The sequence below is a fragment of the Pristiophorus japonicus genome, chromosome 2, assembly GCF_044704955.1.
Source record: "Pristiophorus japonicus isolate sPriJap1 chromosome 2, sPriJap1.hap1, whole genome shotgun sequence".
NCBI classification, from domain to species: domain Eukaryota; kingdom Metazoa; phylum Chordata; class Chondrichthyes; family Pristiophoridae; genus Pristiophorus; species Pristiophorus japonicus.
In genome coordinates this window covers 1,412,283-1,432,684 of record NC_091978.1, presented here as the reverse complement: position 1 = coordinate 1,432,684, position 20,402 = coordinate 1,412,283, and the positions used below count along the sequence as shown (strand labels likewise).

At 47.8% G+C, this 20,402-nt stretch overlaps 1 protein-coding gene across 1 annotated transcript in view; it reads right to left on the bottom strand.

The window, feature by feature from the left end:
• The window catches only part of LOC139235179 (zinc metalloproteinase-disintegrin-like batroxstatin-2), a 546,822-nt gene that overhangs the window by 226,970 nt on the left and 299,450 nt on the right, over positions 1 to 20,402 (bottom strand). Inside the window, exons 15-16 of the mRNA XM_070866402.1 lie at positions 14,164 to 14,241; positions 9,818 to 9,932 (exon numbers count right to left, since the gene is read on the bottom strand). Coding sequence (XP_070722503.1) covers positions 9,818 to 9,932; positions 14,164 to 14,241 — 193 coding nt within the window. The remainder of the gene's footprint in view (positions 1 to 9,817; positions 9,933 to 14,163; positions 14,242 to 20,402) is intronic.

The window sequence follows — 20,402 nt, the reverse complement described above, 5'->3', positions numbered from 1 at the left end:
AGCATATGAGGGAAAAGGAAATAGAGGGTTATGCTGATAGATTTAGAAGGGGAAAGACGGGAGAAGGCTCGAATGGAGCATAAATGCTGGCATGGACTAGTTGGGCCGAATGGCCTGTTTCTGTGACATTGCCAGCATTCCAGCCTCACTCCCGGATAACAGGAAGATCAGAACATGTACACACCATGGTCTTTGCTCTCTTCAGCTTTTGCATCTTAATTTTGAAAATAATCTGACATGAAGCTTTTCTTATCTTCTAGTTAATGTTCCAGTCCTTCTACCATGAGGTGTCTCCCCAGTGTACTTTTTGTGTTCTTTGACTTCTCCCCGTATGACAGGAAAGGTTGTTGAAACTTTTCTTCAGTTTATATTTCCGTTTTGGCAGTCACCTAACTCTTAGAGAACTTTACAGCACGGAAACAGGCTTATGCTCTATAGGGTCTAGTAAGGAGGAGGAACTGAGGGAAATATTTATTAGTCGGGAAATTGTGTTGGGGGAATTGATGGGATTGAAGGCCGATAAATCCCCAGGGCCTGATGGACTGCATCCCAGAGTACTTAAGGAGGTGGCCTTGGAAATAGCGGATGCATTGACAGTCATTTTCCAACATTCCATAGACTCTGGATCAGTTCCTATGGAGTGGAGGGTAGCCAATGTAACGCCACTTTTTAAAAAAGGAGGGCGAGAGAAAACAGGGAATTATAGACCGGTCAGCCTGACATCGGTAGTAGGTAAAATGATGGAATCAATTATTAAGGATGTCATAGCAGCGCATTTGGAAAATGGTGACATGATAGGTCCAAGTCAGCATGGATTTGTGAAAAGGAAATCATGCTTGACAAATCTTCTAAAATTTTTTGAGGATGTTTCCAGTAAAGTGGACAAAGGAGAACCAGTTGATGGGGTATATTTGGACTTTCAGAAGGCTTTCGACAAGGTCCCACACAAGAGATTAATGTGCAAAGTTAAAGCACATGGGATTGGGGGTAGTGTGCTGACGTGGATTGAGAACTGGTTGTCAGACAGGAAGCAAAGAGTAGGAGTAAATGGGTACTTTTCAGAATGGCAGGCAGTGACTAGTGGGGTACCGCAAGGTTCTGTGCTGGGGCCCCAGCTGTTTACATTGTACATTAATGATTTAGACGAGGGGATTAAATGTAATATCTCCAAATTTGCGGATGACACTAAGTTGGGTGGCAGTGTGAGCTGCGAGGAGGATGCTATGAGGCTGCAGAGTGACTTGGATAGGTTAGGTGAGTGGGCAAATGCATGGCAGATGAAGTATAATGTGGATAAATGTGAGGTTATCCACTTTGGTGGTAAAAACAGAGAGACAGACTATTATCTAAATGGTGACAGATTAGGAAAAGGGGAGGTGCAACGAGACCTGGGTGTCATGGTACATCAGTCATTGAAGGTTGGCATGCAGGTACAGCAGGCGGTTAAGAAAGCAAATGGCATGTTGGCCTTCATAGCGAGGGGATTTGAGTACAGGGGCAGGGAGGTGTTGCTACAATTGTACAGGGCCTTGGTGAGGTCACACCTGGAGTATTGTGTACAGTTTTGGTCTCCTAACTTGAGGAAGGACATTCTTGCTATTGAGGGAGTGCAGCGAAGATTCACCAGACTGATTCCCAGGATGGTGGGACTGACCTATCAAGAAAGACTGGATCAACTGGGCTTGTATTCACTGGAGTTCAGAAGAATGAGAGGGGACCTCACAGAAACGTTTAAAATTCTGACGGGTTTCGACAGGTTAGATGCAGGAAGAATGTTCCCAATGTTGGGGAAGTCCAGAAACAGGGGTCACAGTCTAAGGATAAGGGGTAGCCATTTAGGGCCGAGATGAGGAGAAACTTCTTCACCCAGAGAGTGGTGAACCTGTGGAATTCTCTACCACAGAAAGTAGTTGAGGCCAATTCACTAAATATATTCAAAAGGGAGTTAGATGAAGTCCTTACTACTCGGGGGATCAAGGGGTATGGCGAGAAAGCAGGAAGGGGGTACTGAAGTTGCATGTTCAGCCATGAACTAATTGAATGGCGGTGCAGGCTAGAAGGGCTGAATGGCCTACTCCTGCACCTATTTTTCTATGTTTCTATGAACCATATCCTTCAATTCCTTTCTCCCGCATGCACTTATCTAGCTTCCCTTTAAGTGCATCTATGTTATTCGCCTCAAGTACTGCTTGTGGTTCCACATTCTAACCACTCTCTGAGTAATAAGGTTTCTCCTGAATTCCTTATTGGATTTTTTAGTAACTATCTTATATTGATGGCCCCTAGTTCTAGACACCCCACAAGTCAAAACATTTTCTTTGTCTACTGTATCGAACCCCTTCATAAATTTAGACACCTCTATCATGTTACCTCTCACTCATCTCTTTTCTAGAATGAAGAGCCCCAGCCTGATCAGTTTCCCCTGATAAGTATATCCTCTCAGTTCTGGTATCATCCTTGTAAATCTTTTTTTGCACTTTGTCTGGTGCCCCGATATTTTTTTTGTAATATGGCAACCAGAACTGTGCACAGTACTTCAAGTGCAGTCGAAGCAAGCTTGTACAGAATTTAAGATAACTTCGCTGCTTTTGAATTCTATTCTTCTAGAAATCAACTCTAGTACTTTGTTTGCACTTTTTATTGCTTTGTTCACCAGCATTACAACTTTGAATGATTTGTGTATCTGGAATACTAGATCCCATTATGCCTCACCACATTTGGACTCTTATTTTCCAAGGAGTGTGAACTCCTTATTCCTCCGACCAAAATGCACAACCTCACACATCTATGTTGAAATTAATTTGCCAATTTCACACCCATTCTGCACGTTTGTTATTATCTTCTTGTATTTTGTTTCGGTCTTCCTCAGTATTGACTATACCCCCAATTTGGTGTCATGTGCAAATTTTGATATTGTACTTCCGATTCCCGAGTCCAGATAGAAACATAGAAAATAGGTGCAGGAGTAGGCCATTCGGCCCTTCGAGCCTGCACCACCATTCAATAAGATCATGGCTGATCATTCACCTCAGTACCCCTTTCCTGCTTTCTCTCCATACCCCTTGATCCCCTTAGCCGTAAGTAATATGTCCTTACTATACAGTATAAATGCACTCGAGGCCAATACTTGAGAGAAGATCACTCTGTGACTGGTTACCTTTATTAACAAGACCTCAAGGGACAGACGGTGGTTGGAGCTTCCGCTTTTATACCGGAAAGACCAAGTTAGGAGTGTCTCCTACAAGTGGTCAGTGTTCTCAAGGTGTACAACTTAGGTCAGTTTATACATGGGTTACAATGGTGGTTGAATACGTCACCTCCCACCCAAAGTCTTATTGGGATCACAGGTTAAGTCTCTCTGGTGGTTTACACTCCCTTGTAGAGCGCCTGAGTTGGGTCTCGGGTTGTTGGGCGCTGGCCTGAGTGTCTGCTGTTTGCGGTGCCTCAGGCCTGTCCGGACTGCCTACAGTGACTGGGCACTCCTCCACTTGGTTCCGGTGTTCGGTCACCTGTGGTGGAGTAAACTCTACGTCGTGTTCTTCCTCTGCTTCTTCTATGGGGCTGCTGAACCTCCTTTTAGTTTGATCCACGTGTTTGCAGCAGATTTGTCCATTGGTAAGTTTAACTACCAAAACCCTATTCCCCTCTTTGGTAATCACAGTGCCTGCAAGCCATTTGGGCCCTGCAGCGTAATTAAGGACAAAAACAGGGTCATTGACATCAATACATCGTGCCCTCGCATTCCTGTCATGGTAGTGATATTGTGACTGGCGCCTGCTCTCGACAATTTCTTTCATAGTAGGGTGTATAAGGAATAACCTGGTTTTGAGCGTCCTTTTCATTAGCAGCTCTGCGGGTGGGACCCCTGTGAGCGAGTGTGGTCGGGATATATTGGCCAACAGGAGGCGTGATAAGCGGCTTTGTAGGGAACTCCCTTGGATTCTGAGCATCCGCTGTTTGATTATCTGCACTGCTTGTTCCGCCTGACCGTTTGAGGCCGGCTTGAACAGTGCCGTTCTGATATGGTTGATTCCATTGCCTGCCATGAAGTCCTGGAATTCAGTGCTTGTGAAGCAAGGGCTATTGTCGCTGACCAAGACGTCCGGTAGACCATGGGCGGTGAACATTGCCCGTAGACTTTCTACCATGGCAAAGGATGTGTTTGAATTTAAAATGGCACACTCAATCCATTTGGAGAAGGCGTCTACTACAACCAAGAACATTTTTCCCATGAAAGGACCTGCGTAGTCCACATGTATGCGTGACCATGGCTTGGCGGGCCAGGACCAGGGGCTAAGGGGGGCTTCCCTGGGTGCGTTGCTCAGCTGGGCACACGTGTTGCACCTGCGAACAAAAAGTTCCAGGTCTGCATCTATCCCTGGCCACCAAACGTGTGACCTGGCAATTGCCTTCATCATGACAATGCCCGGGTGCTCACTGTGAAGTTCTCTGATAAACACCTCTCTGCCCTTCTGGGGCATGACTACTCAGTTTCCCCACAGTAGGCAAATGGCCTGAATCGAGAGTTCATCCTTGCGCCTATGAAACAGTTTAAACTCCTCAGGATATGCCCCGTACGTGGCTGCCCAGTCGCCATTCAGGACACATTTCTGAACTAAAGACAGTAGTGGGTCTCTATTTGTCCAGACTTTAACCTGACGGGCTGTCAAAGGTGAGCCTTTGCTTCCGAAAGCTTCAACAGCCATGACCATCTCAGCATCATGCTCAGCTGCCCCCTCAGTGGTGGCTAGTGGTAGCCTGCTGAGTGCATCGGCACAGTTTTCAGTGCCCGGTCTGTGCCGAATTGTGTAGTCATAGGCGGCTAACGTGAGTGGCCACCTTTGTATGCGGGCCGATGTATTCGCATTTATGGCCTTGTTGTCGGCCAAAAGGGACGTTAGGGGTTTGTGATCTGTCTCCAGCTCAAATTTCCTGCCAAACAGGTACTGGTGCATTGTTTTTTTACTGCATATACACATGATAGCGCTTCCTTTTCTACCATCCCGTAGCCCCTTTCTGCACGGGACAGACTTCTGGAGGCATAAGCTACCGGCTGTAACTGACCATTGGCATTGACATGCTACAACACACACCCGACCCCATAGGACGACGCATCACACGTTAAAACTAGTTTCTTACATGGGTCATATAGCGTTAACAGTTTGTTGGAGCATAACAAATTGCGTGCTCTATCAAAAGCCCTTTCCTGGCTGTCCCCCCAGACCCAATCGTGACCTTTGCGGAGGAGCACGTGTAGCGGCTCTAACAGCGTGCTCAATTTGGGAAGAAAGTAGCCAAAATAGTTCAGGAGCCCCAGGAACGAACGCAGCTCCGTCGTGTTACGGGGTCTGGGTGCTCTCCGGATTGCTTCCATTTTGGATGCAGTGGGTCTGACCCCGTCTGCTGCTACCCTCCTCCCCAGGAATTCTACCTCTGGAGCTAAGAAGACGCACTTCGCCTTTTTCAGTCGCAGCCCTACCCGGTCAAGTCTGCGTAGCACCTCCTCCAGGTTGTAGAGGTGTTCTTCAGTAGCGCGACCCGTGATGAGGATGTTGTCTTGAAAAGCCACCATCCTTGGAATCGACTTGAGGAGGCTTTCCATATTTCGCTGAAAGATCGCGGCGGCCGAACGAATCCCGAACGGACATCCGTTGTACTCAAACAACCCCTTGTGTGTCGTGATGGTGGTCAGCTTCTTCGACTCAATCACCAGCTCCTGGGTCATGTAAGCTGAAGTCAGGTCCAATTTTGAAAAAATTTGCCACGGATAGTGTCACAAAGAGGTCCTCCGCTCTCGCAAGTGGGTACTGGTCTTGGAGTGACTCCCAATTGATGGTGGCCTTGTCATCGCCACATATCCTGACCGACCCATCCGTCTTGAGCACCGGCACGATCGGGCTCGCCCAGTCACTGAATTCGACTGGCGACATGATGCCTTCCCTCAGCAGGCGGTCCAATTTGCATTCTATCTTTTCCTGCATCACGTACGGCACCGCTCTGGCCTTGTGGTGTACTGGTCTGGTGTCCGGGTTTATGTGAATCACTACCTTGGTCCCCATGAAAGTGCCGATGCCGGGTTGAAATAATGAGTCAAATTTGTCCAGGACCTGTGAGCATGATATTCGCTCCACAGAAGAAATTCCATTGACATCGCCCCATTTCCAGTTCATGACAGCAAGCCAACTCCTCCCCAGTAGTGCGGGATCATCCCCCGGGACAATCCAGAATGGCAACCTGTTCTCCGAATCTTTGTGGGTCACGACTACCGTGGCGCTGCTTAGCACCGGAATGATCTCCTTTGTATATGTCCGTAGCAGTGCGTCAATCGGCAATAATTTTGGCCTCCTGGCCTTGGACACCCATAACCTTTTGAACTGTTTGATACTCATCAGGGACTGGCTGGCCCCCGTGTCTAGCTCCATTAATTCTGGGATGCCATTGAGGAGGACTTTCATCATTATCGGTGGCGTCCTGGTATATGAACTGTGTATGTGCTCCACATGAACTTGCTGAACTTCAGCTTCCAGCGATTTCCCCCAGTATTCGTTTGGCCTCGTAGGGCTTACATCGGGCCCGTCCTCCTCGTACATCAACCTGGCTGCAGGCTTCCTGCACATACACGCCAAGTGACCGCTAACGTTGCAGTTTCTGCAGGTATATTGCTGATACCTGCAAGCTCTGGCTGGGCTTTTGCCTCCATACCTCCAGCATGACGCCCCATTGTTGAAAAAAGTGACATTATCAGTCGATCGTCTCTGACTGTCTCTGTAACTGTCCTTAAGCGCACCATTAACAGGTGTTGATGGCCCCATTACTGGCCGCATTGTCCATTGCGATGGCATGAATCGCCGTTCAGCTAGCCAGTGTCTCTGTTGAATTTCCCCTTTGGGTTCGACTGCATGCTGGGGTCCGATTGCCCTTGTCTGCCTAGAGAACTGTGTGCCGCGTTAACAATGTTGACTCCCTGGTCGTTTGCCGCATTGGAGCCAAGATTTTTGCCATAAATCATTCTGGTCTCTTCCTCTCGAGATAATTATCTGGGCTATTCAAGGTCAAGTCTTTGGTCTCAATCAGTTTCCTGAAAACCCCAGCGTGCCCGATGCCCTCAATAAAAGTCTCGCAGCATCTCCGCTCTGCATGCATCTGGGAACTTACATAGGCTCGCCAGTCGCCGGAGATCTGCCACGAAGTCTGGAACACTTTGCCCTTCTCGCCGCCGTTGCGTGTAAAACCGGTGTCTCGCCATGTGCATGCTGCTCGCCGGTTTAAGGTGTTCCCCGATCAACTTACTGAGCTCTTCAAAAGTCCTGTCCGCCGGCTTCTCTGGCACTAGAAGGTCCTTCATCAGGGAGTACATTCTGGATCCACAAACCGTCAGGAGATGAGCCCTGCGTTTGTCGGCCGAATCCTGTCCCAACCATTCCTTAGTGACAAAACTTTGCTGTAGTCTCTCAATAAAGTCGTCCCAATCATCACCAACACAGTACCTTTCTTCTGTGCTGCTAGTGGCCATGCTCGTGTGGTTTAAATCCCAGTTTCTTGTCGCCAATAATATGTCCTTACTATACAATATAAATGCACACGAGGCCCATACTTGAGAGAAGGTCACTCTGTGACCAATTACCTTTATTACCAAGACCTCAAGTGATGAAGGTGGGTGGAGCTTCCCCTTTTATACCGGAAAGTCCAGGTTAGGAGCATCTCCCACAAATTCGCCCCCTGTGGTCAGTGTTCTCAAGGTGTACAACTTCGGTCAACTTATACATGGGTTACAATGACAGTTGATTACATGACAGGAAGCGCCATATCGAACTCCCTCTTGTTTCTATCCAATGAACTGGCATCAACAACTCTCTGCGGCAGGGAATTCCACAGGTTAACAACACTCTGAGTGAAAAAGTTTCTCCTCATTTCAGTTCTAAATGGCCTACCCCTTATCCTAAGACTGTGTCCCCTGGATCTGGACTTCCCAACATCGGGAACATTCTCCCTGCATCGAACCTTTCCCGTCCCGTCAGAATCTTATATGTTTCTATGAGATCCCCTTTCATCCTTCTAAACTCCAGTGTATAAAGGCCTAGTCGATCCAGTCTTTCTTCATATGTCAGTCCTGCCATTCCGGGAATCAGTCTGGTGAACCTTTGCTGCACTCCCTCAATAACAAGAACGTCCTTCCTCAGATTAGGAAAGAACAGTGATCCCGACATGATGAATCTAAATGGTAAACAACAGTGGTCCCAGCACCAATCCCTGTGGAACATCACTTCCCAGCATCCACCAGTCTGAGTAACTACCCATAACCCCTACTTCCTGTTTTGTAGCGAGTTTTGCTATCCATTCTACTACTTATCCCGCAACTCCACTTTCTGACCGTAGTCTACACAATATCTTTTCAGAACCTTTTGAAAGTCCATGTATATCACATCCACTGCATTATTCTTGTCTATTCTTTCTGTTACTTCTTCAAACAAATGAATAAGGTTGGCATTCGATAAGGTGCCACACAAAAGGTTACTGCAGAAGATAAAGGTACGCGGGGTCAGTGGAAATATATGAGCATGGATAGAGAATTGGCTGGCTAACGGAAAGCAGAGAGTCGGGATAAATGGGTCCTTTTCGGGTTGGAAATCGGTGGTTAGTGGTGTGCCACAGGGATCTATGTATATTGTAAACAGTTGTGGTCCCAGTACCGATCCCTGTGGCACACCACTAACCACCGATTTCCAACCCGAAAAGGACCCATTTATCCCGACACTCTGCTTTCTGTTCGCCAGCCAATTCTCTATCCATGCTAATACATTTCCTCTGACTCCGCGTACCTCTATCTTCTGCAGTAACCTTTTGTGTGGCACCTTATCGAATGCCTTTTGGAAATCTAAATACACCACATCCATCGGTCCACCTTTATCCACCATGCTCATTATATCCTCAAAGAATTCCAGTAAATTAGTTAAACATGATTTCCCCTTCATGAATCCATGCTGCGTCTGCTTGATTGCACTATTCCTATCTAGATGTCCCGCTATTTCTTCCTTAATGATAGTTTCAAGCATTTTCCCCACTACAGATGTTAAACTAACCGGTCTATAGTTACCTGCCTTTTGTCTGCCCCCTTTTTTAAACAGAGGCATTGCATTAGCTGCTTTCCAATCCGCTGGTACCTCCCCAGAGTCCAGAGAATTTTGGTAGATTATAACAAATGCATCTGCTATAACTTCCGCCATCTCTTTTAATTCCCTGGGATGCATTTCATCAGGACCAGGGGACTTGTCTACCTTGAGTCCCATTAGCCTGTCCAGCACTACCCCCCCGAGTGATAGTGATTATCTCAAGGTCCTCCCTTCCCACATTCCTGTGACCAGCAATTTTTGGCATGGTTTTTGTGTCTTCCACTGTGAAGACCGAAGCAAAATAATTGTTTAAGGTCTCAGCCATTTCCACATTTCCCATTATTAAATCCCCCTTCTCATCTTCTAAGGGACCAACATTTACTTCAGTCACTCTCAATCAGATTCAGAAAACACTGAGTTGAATTTTTCATTGAATGCTTATTCTAGATAATATGTCTTGTTATTTCTCTCATTTGACACTATTAATGGGCAGGTGTAAGTTAGCATTTCTGAGCTCGGACAGTTATAAGTGAATCGTTCGCATTGTGGCAATGTTAGCCATTTTAACATCAGCCGACACACAGTGCAGTCGACAGCAAAAGTGTTGACAGCTCAATCAGGATCAGGAGATTGACAGACTGTATCCTCCAACTCACCGTGATCAGTACCACAGGAGAGCAACGAGCTTTATAAAGTCAGACTCCTACCTGGCTGCTGGGAAAACCATGTTGCACTGTCCACACTGCCACCTTGTCCTGTGGAAGTGCAGTTTGGAGGAGCCCAGCCAGAATCACAGTGACAGTAGTCATTATTATTACACACCTAAAGTAAGAACAGGTAATAAAACACAAAGTTATCCTTTCAACACATCTGTTTACAGGTGAACACACTTTACCAGCTCCAAAGCAAACACCAAATTAACAGGTACTAAACCCGGCACAATGGAACTTATCACACTTATTTTTGGATGTGGGTGTCGCTGGCAAGACAATATTTACTGCCCATCCTTAGTTGTCTTGAGGGTATTCAAGAAAGAAAAAAAGGATTTGCGTTTCTATAGCTTACTTCACGATCTCATGGCATTCCAAAGCATCTTTACAGACAATTAAGTACTTTTGAAGCACTGCTGTAATGTCGGAAACGGGGTAGCCAATTTGCGGACAAATTTGAGCCAATTTGTGTTGGGGAAATTGATGGGACTGAAGGCCGATAAATCCCCAGGGCCTGATGGTCTGCATCCCAGAGTACTTAAGGAGGTGGCCTTGGAAATAGCGGATGCATTGACAGTCATTTTCCAACATTCCACAGACTCTGGATCAGTTCCGATGGAGTGGAGGGTAGTCAATGTAGCCCCACTTTTTTAAAAAATGAGGGAGAGAGAAAACAGGGAATTATAGACCGGTCAGCCTGACCTCAGTAGTGGGTAAAATGATGGAATCAATTATTAAGAGTGTCATAGCAGCGCATTTGGAAAGAGGTGACATGATAGGTTCAAGTCAGCATGGATTTGTGAAAGGGAAATCATGCTTGACAAATCTTCTGGAATTTTTTGAGGATGTTTCCAGTAGAGTGGACAAGGGAGAACCAGTTGATGTGGTGTATTTGGACTTTCAGAAGGCTTTCGACAAGGTCCCACACAAGAGATTAATGTGCAAAGTTAAAGCACATGGGATTGGGGGTAGTGTGCTGACGTGGATTGAGAACTGGTTGTCAGACAGGAAGCAAAGAGTAGGAGTAAATGGGTACTTTTCAGAATGGCAGGCAGTGACTAGTGGGGTACCGCAAGGTTCTGTGCTGGGGCCCCAGCTGTTAACATTGTACATTAATGATTTAGACGAGGGGATTAAATGTAGTATCTCCAAATTTGAGGATGACACTAAGTTGGGTGGCAGTGTGAGCTGCGAGGAGAATGCTATGAGGCTGCAAAGTGACTTAAGATAGGTTAGGTGAGTGGGCAAATGCATGGCAGATGAAGTAAAATGTGGATAAATGTGAGGTTATTCACTTTGGTGGTAAAAACAGAGAGACAGACTATTATCTGAATGGTGACAGATTAGGAAAAGGTGAGGGCAACGAGATCTGGGTGTCATGGTACATCAGTCATTGAAGGTTGACATGTTAAGAAAGCAAATGGCATGTTGGCCTTCATAGCGAGGGGGTTTGAGTACAGGGCTAGGGAAGTGTTACTGCAGTTGTACAGGGCCTTGGTGAGGCCACACCTGGAGTATTGTGTACAGTTTTGGTCTCCTAACTTGAGGAAGGACGTTCTTGCTGTTGAAGGAGTGCAGCGAAGGTTCACCAGACTGATTTCCGGGATGGCGGGACTGACATATCAAGAAAGACTGGATCAACTGGGTTTCTATTCATTGGAGTTCAGACGAATGAGAGGGGATCTCATAGAAACGTTTAAAATTCTGATGGGTTCAGACAGGTTCGATGCAGGAAGAATGTTCGTAATGTTGGGGAAGTGCAGAACCAGGAGTCACAGTCTAAGGATAAGGGGTAAGCCATTTAGGACCGAGATGAGGAGAAACTTCTTCACCCAGACAGTGATGAACCTGTGGAATTCTCTACCACAGAAAGTTGTTGAGGCCAATTCACTAAATATATTCAAGAAGGAGTTAGATGAAGCCCTTACTACTAGGGGGATCAAGGGGTTTGGCGAGAAAGCAGGAATGGGGTACTGAAGTTGCATGTACAGCCATGAACTCACTGAATGGCTGAATGGTCTACTCCTGCACCTATTTTCTATGTTTCTAAGCTCCCACAAACAGCAATGAAATAAATAACTAAATCATCTGTTTTAGGTGTTGGTTGAGGGGTAAATGTTGGGCAGGACATCGGGGAGAACTCACTTCCTCTTCTTCAAATAGCACCATGGGATCTATTACGTCCCACCTGTAAGGGGCGGACAGGGCCTCGGTTTAATATCTCATTCGAAAGATGGCACCTCTGATAGTGCAGCACTCCCTTAATACTGTACTGAAATTTAGAGTCAATCACAGTGTGGGACTGCAGCCACGTAAGGTGACACATTGTAGATAAATTACGTTTTGGACACGATTCTTCATCAGCACTGGCCTGAGGGTGGGCATTACCACTACTTTTGCATGAATCCACATTTCCAGCATTGGTGGGTTTCTTTTGACCTCCCCAATAACTCTTCAGTTGGCTTCTGAGCCTCGCTGTGGACAGCAGGACCTTGGCTTCATCTGTTTCTAGACTGTACATTCATTCCGGGGTTAAACTATAAATACCTCAGCTATGTTAAATGAGTTTCCTCTTACGAATGTAATATTTTCTTCCTCCTTGCTTTTCCAGTTTTATATTTCCAATCAATCTTAGTCAGTACTGTTGTGTTCCTTACACAGATGAGGCTGCACACAGGGAGGTTTAAGTAACAGTGACCTCAGTCTTTATTAAGACACTCCAGAGTGAGGAACAGGCCTCAGGGACCGGCTTATATACAGTGCTCTCAAGGGATGCTGGGATCCCTTGGGACTTTAGAGGATGCGCTCCCTGGTGGCGGAACATGGGAGTGCATGCTTTACAGATACACAACAAGTACGAACTCAGCCTGATATCCGTGGTGCGATTGTGGGACCGAAATTGCCCTGCACCGATTGGGGGCGGTAACCTTCTGGGGCCGGGACTTTTAGCGCCCGGCGCAGAAGTTCCGCCCCCCCCCCCCGGGGAATTGTCCTTACCGCCCCTCAAAGGAAGCGGAGTGCAATCTTGCGCACGCCACTTCCTTTGGGGGCCTTAACCGGGGTCCTACTGGAACGATGAAGGAAGCGCTACGCGGAGAGCCCCTCACCTTCAATTAAAGAGGGTGCTGTGAACTCTGCACGGCCTCTACTAGGCCACCAGGGCAACGTGTGACCAGACATGCAGCCCGTCACGCAAGACAGAGTGTCAGGCTGCACGATGGCAGCCCGGACCACGCTAGGGCTGCCATCGTCGAGTCGACCCGAGAGTGGGCCGGCAAAAAAAGATAGTGGCCCGGGGCGTTGGCGCCCTCCCCTTTAAGGAGTGCTGCAAGAGCCGACATCCGCTCGCGCCAGCCTTGTGGCCCGCAGGGCAATTTCCCCCGTGGAGTGATAAGGGTTCGGCGGGGGGCGGTGAGGGGTCGCCGTGCACGACGATGACGTCATTGCCGGTTGTGCAGGAACCCAGGGCGGTAACCGCGGGGCCTCCACAAACAGCCGGGCAATTTCCTGGGAGGCGGCAGCGCCCCCCTCCCCCAGCCAAAAATTATCTTGCCTCCCAAAGGCACTAACGGGCACAATTTCGGCCCCTCTACCTGTAAAGATAGTGGAGGCAAAATTGCCCCACGCCCTGCTTGGGGCACACAAATCGTATTAAATAAACATTTATCGCCTGATGAAAGCGGGAACATAAATGACCCGGAATTGGGGTCTTGGTGCATAAAAAAACATCTGGGCAGTAGCAGAAAAAGAGAGGGGCAGAAGCGCGCGATGTCACTCAGGCAGCGTGATGCTGGTGCGTCACAACGTGCTTCCCCTTCTTTTAACGGGGAGGGCCGCTGCGAACTCCGCAGCCACTTCCATGGCGCCTGCCGGGCCAGCAGGGACTGCAAAGTCATCCGATGGCGGCCGCAGCACAAGGCCCTCCCCTTTAAGGGTGGACGGGGCGCCCCAGCCACCACAGCTTTGTAACTTGCAAAGCCGTCAGTGGCATCTCCCCGTGCCAACCTCGCTCCTGCGGGGTGTAAAGGGATTTGTGCGCACGGTGATGACATCATTGCCGTGTGCCCTGCCGTCCGGGGCAAAATCTACAGGGTGGGGCACAAAGCTGCCACCATCCCGGGGGCAATTCCGGGCGGGTCACTTCCGCCGCCTGCCTGGGCAAAAAATCCCGGAAACACTAACGGGCCTTTCGGAAAGGGGCAATTTCGGCCTAAGTGCCTTTAAAAAAATATACCGGTGCAGCACAGAATATGGGACTGACTGAAGACAGCTGTTTTTAGCTGTGCTAAAATGTAAATCTAAACATGTTTATGAATTAAAGTGAAAGTTGTAGATTTCCTTACCCCATGGCCATTACAGTACTTGTTGCACTTGTTGACACTGAACCCAGTCACGCTGCGGCATACGCCGTTGAAGCAAACCTGGAGGGTCAAAAGTCATTCATCACAGTAACAGAAGCAGGAGTCCACTCTACCATAACAGCTGGGCAGTTTACTCTACACGCTTCACTGAATTTACTCTCTTATTTTTGCTTAACCATACAAATTGATAGTAAACTTTGGAGTCCAAAAGCTACAAGCTGACTTTGATCTGCACTCTCAGCTTCCTCCATCTTCATCAGAGCTGAACACATTATATGTCTGTATGAACGTGAAGAGGAGACAGAGAAAGTCCCTTCATTTATTTACAACATACATTTACTAAAGGACAATTCATTTAATTGGCTACTGAATTTTTAGGAACAGTTTGTAAGAAGAACACGATTTCTGATTAAGTAAGTTGGGTGCTGAAACCAATTCTATTCTAAGCTTGACAAATTTATAGAGGCCATCAAAATGGAGCAGGCAGCAGAGACCGCAAGTACAATTGAAAATGTACTACAATATTAATTAGCAATTAAACAGATTAATGAAATTTAACTCTGATTATGAATGAAGTGTTTTGCATTGGGTGAAAAAATTAACATAAGTCGAGATTTCCAATTCTCGATTACCAGAAATCTCGCTGGACAAAACTTTGGGTGAGGAATCTCTTCACACTGCACAGCCCACTGATAATGAATTTCACTCTGATACTGAATAAATTTAGTGTATTTGGGCTCAATTTTCCCCAATGCCATTTTTGGGGCATATTTCAAGAGTTACACCCGTTTATCTTGGGCCTGACAACGGCAAACAAAACTTTAAAGTTTCCCTGTTCTAATTTTTGAAATTGGCGCCACCCAGCTTGTTCTTTAGCTTCGGGGGTGGAGCCTAATGTCTGCGCCAAAAAAAGGATGATCCCTCCCCTTCTGCGCTTGCCCAGTACATCTCCCGGTCTACATTCAGCCATTTTTAAAGAGCCAGTTGTGTGTGAGAACCTTTCTTCTGAGTGGTGTGCGAGAACTTAAAATCGGAGCTGCAATATGCAATGCGGCTCAAGGAGCAAGAATTTCTTACAGGATGAAGCGGAGGCACTAATTACTGGAATTGAGGCCTGATGGCACGAGCTGGACACCAACAGAGGTCACATAAAAGATTCACCAAAAGAAAAGAAGAAACGCTGGAACCAACTTTCACAAGATTACTGTGCAATGGTGACCACCCCGAGGTCCGGAGGCCAGTGCAAAAAGAAGTGGCAGGACCTTGGTCAAGCAGTTAGTGTAAGTAATATTTTCATTTATTCACTGGAATTGCAATTGTAAATGTGACCATCTGTATGTCCCACTCAGCAGAAAGACACCTTCTCTAATAAGTTGTATTTTCAGCTTTGCAGAGGAAGGTGGCACACAACAAAAGAGAGAGAGCTCGAACAGGAGTCCTGGTAAATCAGCAACCACTGACACCCGTGGAAGACAGGGTCGCTGCTTTGATGGGTCCTGCCTGGAGAAAAGCAACCACCACTGCACAAGCTGGGCCTACACTCGGGGGAGAGGGTAAGTCCTGCAAATTCCACAGTCTGACTTTGCTAAATGTTAAGTACTGCGTGGGCCAGCCACACTTTGGTTCATGGGAATGTCTCCGTCAGTTGATGCAATGTGCTATCATTCATCGTGATCCTTCAAATGTGCCTGCTGCCCGCGCTGTGTGAGCCTACTCAAGCCATCCTGGCCCCTCCTCTGCTGCTAACCATTTGTCTGTTCAGTTATATTTTGCAGAACTTGAGAGGCCAACCTTGGCGAGGCTGAAGCCGATGCAGAAAAGTCAGACATGGACGAGCCTGAAGAGGAGAACTGTTATGTATGTAAACATTACCAATGTGTAAGACTTGCCACCAGGGAGCGCACCTGTGGGAGACCCAAGGGTCACCTGCACACCCCGGGCAAGCAGGTATAAAAGGCAGTCTATCATGTTGCTTCCTCACTCTGGAGTTACTTTAAAGAGACCAAGGTCACAACAGTTTGAGCTTACAATATAGTCTTGTGGAGTTATTCTGAACATAACAAGTGGCGACGAGTAACAGATCACGAACTCTCACGCGGTTATGGCTGCCGTTGGTATTCTTGAGCGATTTGTTGAGGGTGATGATTGGGAAGCCTTCGTTGAGCGTCTTGCCCAGTACTTCATGGCCAACGAGCTGGAAAAGAAACCGCAGTCAAGCGCAGGGCGATTCTTCTCACCGTTTGCGGGTCCACGATATATGGCCTCATCAAAAATCTGCTAGCACCGACGAAACCAACGGAGAAGACATATGAAGAGTTGTGCACGCTGGTTTGGGATCACCTCAAGTCAAAGGAGAGCATCTTAATGGCCAGGTATCGCTTTTATACACACCATTGCTCGGAGGGCCAGGATGTGGCGAGCTATGTCGCCGACCTAAGACGCTTTATGGGACCGTGCTTTTGCCGGATTTTTGGGGGAAGTGTTGCGGGACTTTTTCGTGCTTGGAATTGGCCACGAGGTCATTCTTCGCAAACTGCTGTCTGCCGAATCCCTAGATCTGAGCAAGGCCATCATGATAGCCCAGGCTTTTATGTCCAAGAACGATAACACTAAACAGATATCATTGCAGCATCGAAACTCACCGGCAAGTCCTGTGCATAATATAATGCCTTCAGCAGGCAGAACTGTACATGGCAGGGCCTACATGCCCGCAGAGGCCAGACGTAGGATGACTCAAGAGTCTGCCGTGGGGCATGAATGCGAATCCATTAGCACCATATTGCGCTGCGGCCCCGAGCCCTTTAATGTCGATTCAAGCACTACGTGTGCAAGGGCTGTGGAACAATGGGGCACACCTCCAGCAAATGTGCAGACGTGCTGCAACTCACCATGTGGCAGAGTCGGCAGAAGATGACCGATCCGGCGCGGATCACGCTGAACGAGTGAGAGAGGCAACTCAACCCAAGGCTGAAGAGGAAGTGTATGGGGTACACACCTTCACCACCAAAAGCCCTCCGATAATGTTAAAAGTCAAATTAAACAGCATTCCAGTTTCCATGGAATTGGACACGGGGGCGAGTCAGTCAATTGTGAGCCAGAAACTATGGGGCAACAAGTCACAAAGGCCAAAACTAATTCTGATCCACACCAAGCTGCGCACTTACACCAAAGAGCTCATACCAGTCATTGGCAGTGTGGCAGTGAAGATATCGTACGATGGAGCTGTGCATGATTTACCACTATGGATTGTACCAGGCGATGGCCCAACGCTGTTCGGCAGAAGCTGGCTAGGAAAGATCCGATGGAACTGCTACGACATCAAATCTGCTGAAATCGGTTCCATGCACCGTGGTGTTCCAAGACGACATATTGATCACTGGCTGCAACACCACCGAACACTTGCACAACCTGGAAGAGGTTTTCAAGCGACTGGACAGAGTGGGACTCGGGTTGAAATGCTCCAAGTGTGTTTTCCTGGCGCCAGAGGTCGAATTTCTGGGGAGAAAGATTGCGGCGGACAGCATCAGACCCATGGACTCCAGGACGGAGGCCATCAAGAATGCACCCAGACCACAGAATGTGATGGAGCTCCGGTCGTTGCTGGGACTCCTCAACTATATTTTGGTAACTTTCTACCAGGGTTGAGCACTTTGCTGGGACCATTGCATTTATTGCTACGCAAGTGTGATGACTGGGTTTGGAGTAAATCTCAAGAGACAGCCTTTAACAAGGCCAGAAACCTGCTATGTTCCAACAAGTTACTTGTATTATATGACCCGTGTAAACGTTCAGTACTAGCTTGTGATGCATCTTCGTACAGGGTCAGTTATGTGTTACAGCAAGCCAATGGGTCAGGCAAACTGCAACCGGTTGCATATGTGTCCAGAAGCTTATTCAAGGCTGAAAGAGCCGACAGTATGGTTGAGAAAGAAGCATTAGCATGCGTATACGGGGTTAAGAAAATGCACCAATACCTATTTGGACTCGGTTTCGAGCTTGAAACCGACCACAAGCCGCTCAATATTGTTGTTCTCAGCAGGCAAAGGTATTTACACCAATGCTTTGTCCCGCATCCAAAGATGGGCACTAACGTTATCTGCGTATGATTATGCAATCCGCCACAGACCAGGTATTGAGAACTGTGCTGATGTCCTCGGTCGGCTGCCGTTGCCCACCACCGGGGTGGAAATGACACAACCCGCAGGCTTGCTTCTTGTAATGGATGCTTTTGAGAGCGAGGGGTCACCCGTCACAGCTCGCCAGATCAGGACCTGGACTAGCCAGGACCCGGTGCTATCACTAGTAAAAAGCTGCGTCCTCAATGGAAGCTGGTCGGTGGTTCCCGGGGAAATGCTAGACGAAATTAAGCCATACCACCGACGCAAGGATGAAATGTCCATCCATTCGGACTGTCTCCTTTGGGGGAATCACGTAATTTTGCCAAAAAAAGGCAGGGAAACGTTTATACGCAACCTTCACAGTACCCACCCAGGCATAGTCATGATGAAGGTTATTGCCACATCGCACATTTGGTGGCCCGGCATTGACTCGGAATTGGAGTCATGCGTACACCAATGCAACACTTGCTCACAGTTGAGCAACGCGCCAAGGGAGGCCCCACTGACTCTGTGGTCATGGCCCTCCAAACCGTGGTCCAGGGTCCACATAGATTTCGCTGGCCCCTTTCTAGGAAAGATGTTACTAGTAGCAGTGGACGCTTACTCTAAATGGATTGAATGTATAATAATGACGTCATGTACGTCCACAGCCACCATTGAAAACCTCCAGGCCATGTTCGCCACCCATGGTTTGCCTGACGTCCTTATTACAATGGACCATGTTTCACCAGCTCGGAATTCAATGAGTTTATGACCCGCAATGGCATCATGACATATCAGGTCTGCGCCGTTTAAGCCCGCATCCAATGGTCAAGCGGAACGGGCAGTCCAAACCATCAAGCAAAGCTTGAAACGTATGAGGGAGAGTTCCTTGCAGATCTTGTTATTTTGGATTCTGCTCAGCTATCGCACACGACCCCACTCGCTTACTGGGGATCCCACTGCAAAATTGCAAATGAAGAGAGCACTCAAAACCAGGCTCTCCTTAGTCCACCCGGATCTCAATGATCATGTAGAAACCTGGCGTCACCGGCATAACATGTACCACAATCGCCTGGCTGTATCGCGTGACATTGAGGTTAATGACCCTGTGTTTGTTCTTAATTACGGTCATAATCAAATGGGTTGCTGGCACTGTGTTAGTCAAGGAGGGGAATAGAGTGTTTGTTGTCAAACTTTTGAATGGACAAACGTGCAGAAAGCACTTGGATCAGACCAAACTGCGGTTTGCAGACAACCAAGAACAGTTTGAAGAGGACATTACCATCAATGATCCACCCATACACACCCAACCAGCAATTGACCACGCGGTCAACCACGAGGATGAACCCACCATGCCTGACAGTCCGATCAGACCAGCCACATCGCAGTGCCGCAATAATCCGACCCACTCACCCATACCAGGACTTCAACTCAGGCAATCAACCCGGGAACGCAGAGCCCCGGATCGCCTCAACTTGTAAATAACTTGTATTTAAGACTTTGTGGGGGGGAATGATGTTATGTATGTAAACATTATCAATGTGTAAGACATGTCATCACGGAGCGCATCTGTGGGAGAGCCAAGGGTCACCTGTACACCCTGGGCAAGCAGGTATAAAAGGCAGTCAACCATGCTGCTTCCTCACTCTGGAGTTACATTAAAGAGACCAAGGTCACAACAGTTTGAGCTTATAATATACAGTATTGTGTAGTTATTCTGAACATAACAAGAACATCTTCCAAACCGACCTTCCAGACCAAGAGCATGGGGGTGAGGGCGAGGATGAAGCTCCCACTGTCATACTCACTCTGCAGGAGAAGACGTTTGAGATGCCAGCCCCTTTCCTGAGTGGTGTGCATGTTCGGACATTTCGTGGTTTCACAATCCGAGGCTGCGGGTTCCAGTGGGGTGCAGCAAGCCACACCCAGGGCCCCACCATCCGAGGTTGCAGGTCCCAGTGGATTGCAGCGAGCCACACTCAGGGTGAGAAGGGGAAGGAGAGCTCAACAGCACTCTCCTGAGGTGCAGGATGTAACAGATGTGGTTCAGATGATGGCAATGAGTGGGGAGAGCATTGACCTTACGCGATCACTCGTGGACACCATCAGTGAGGTGCGTGA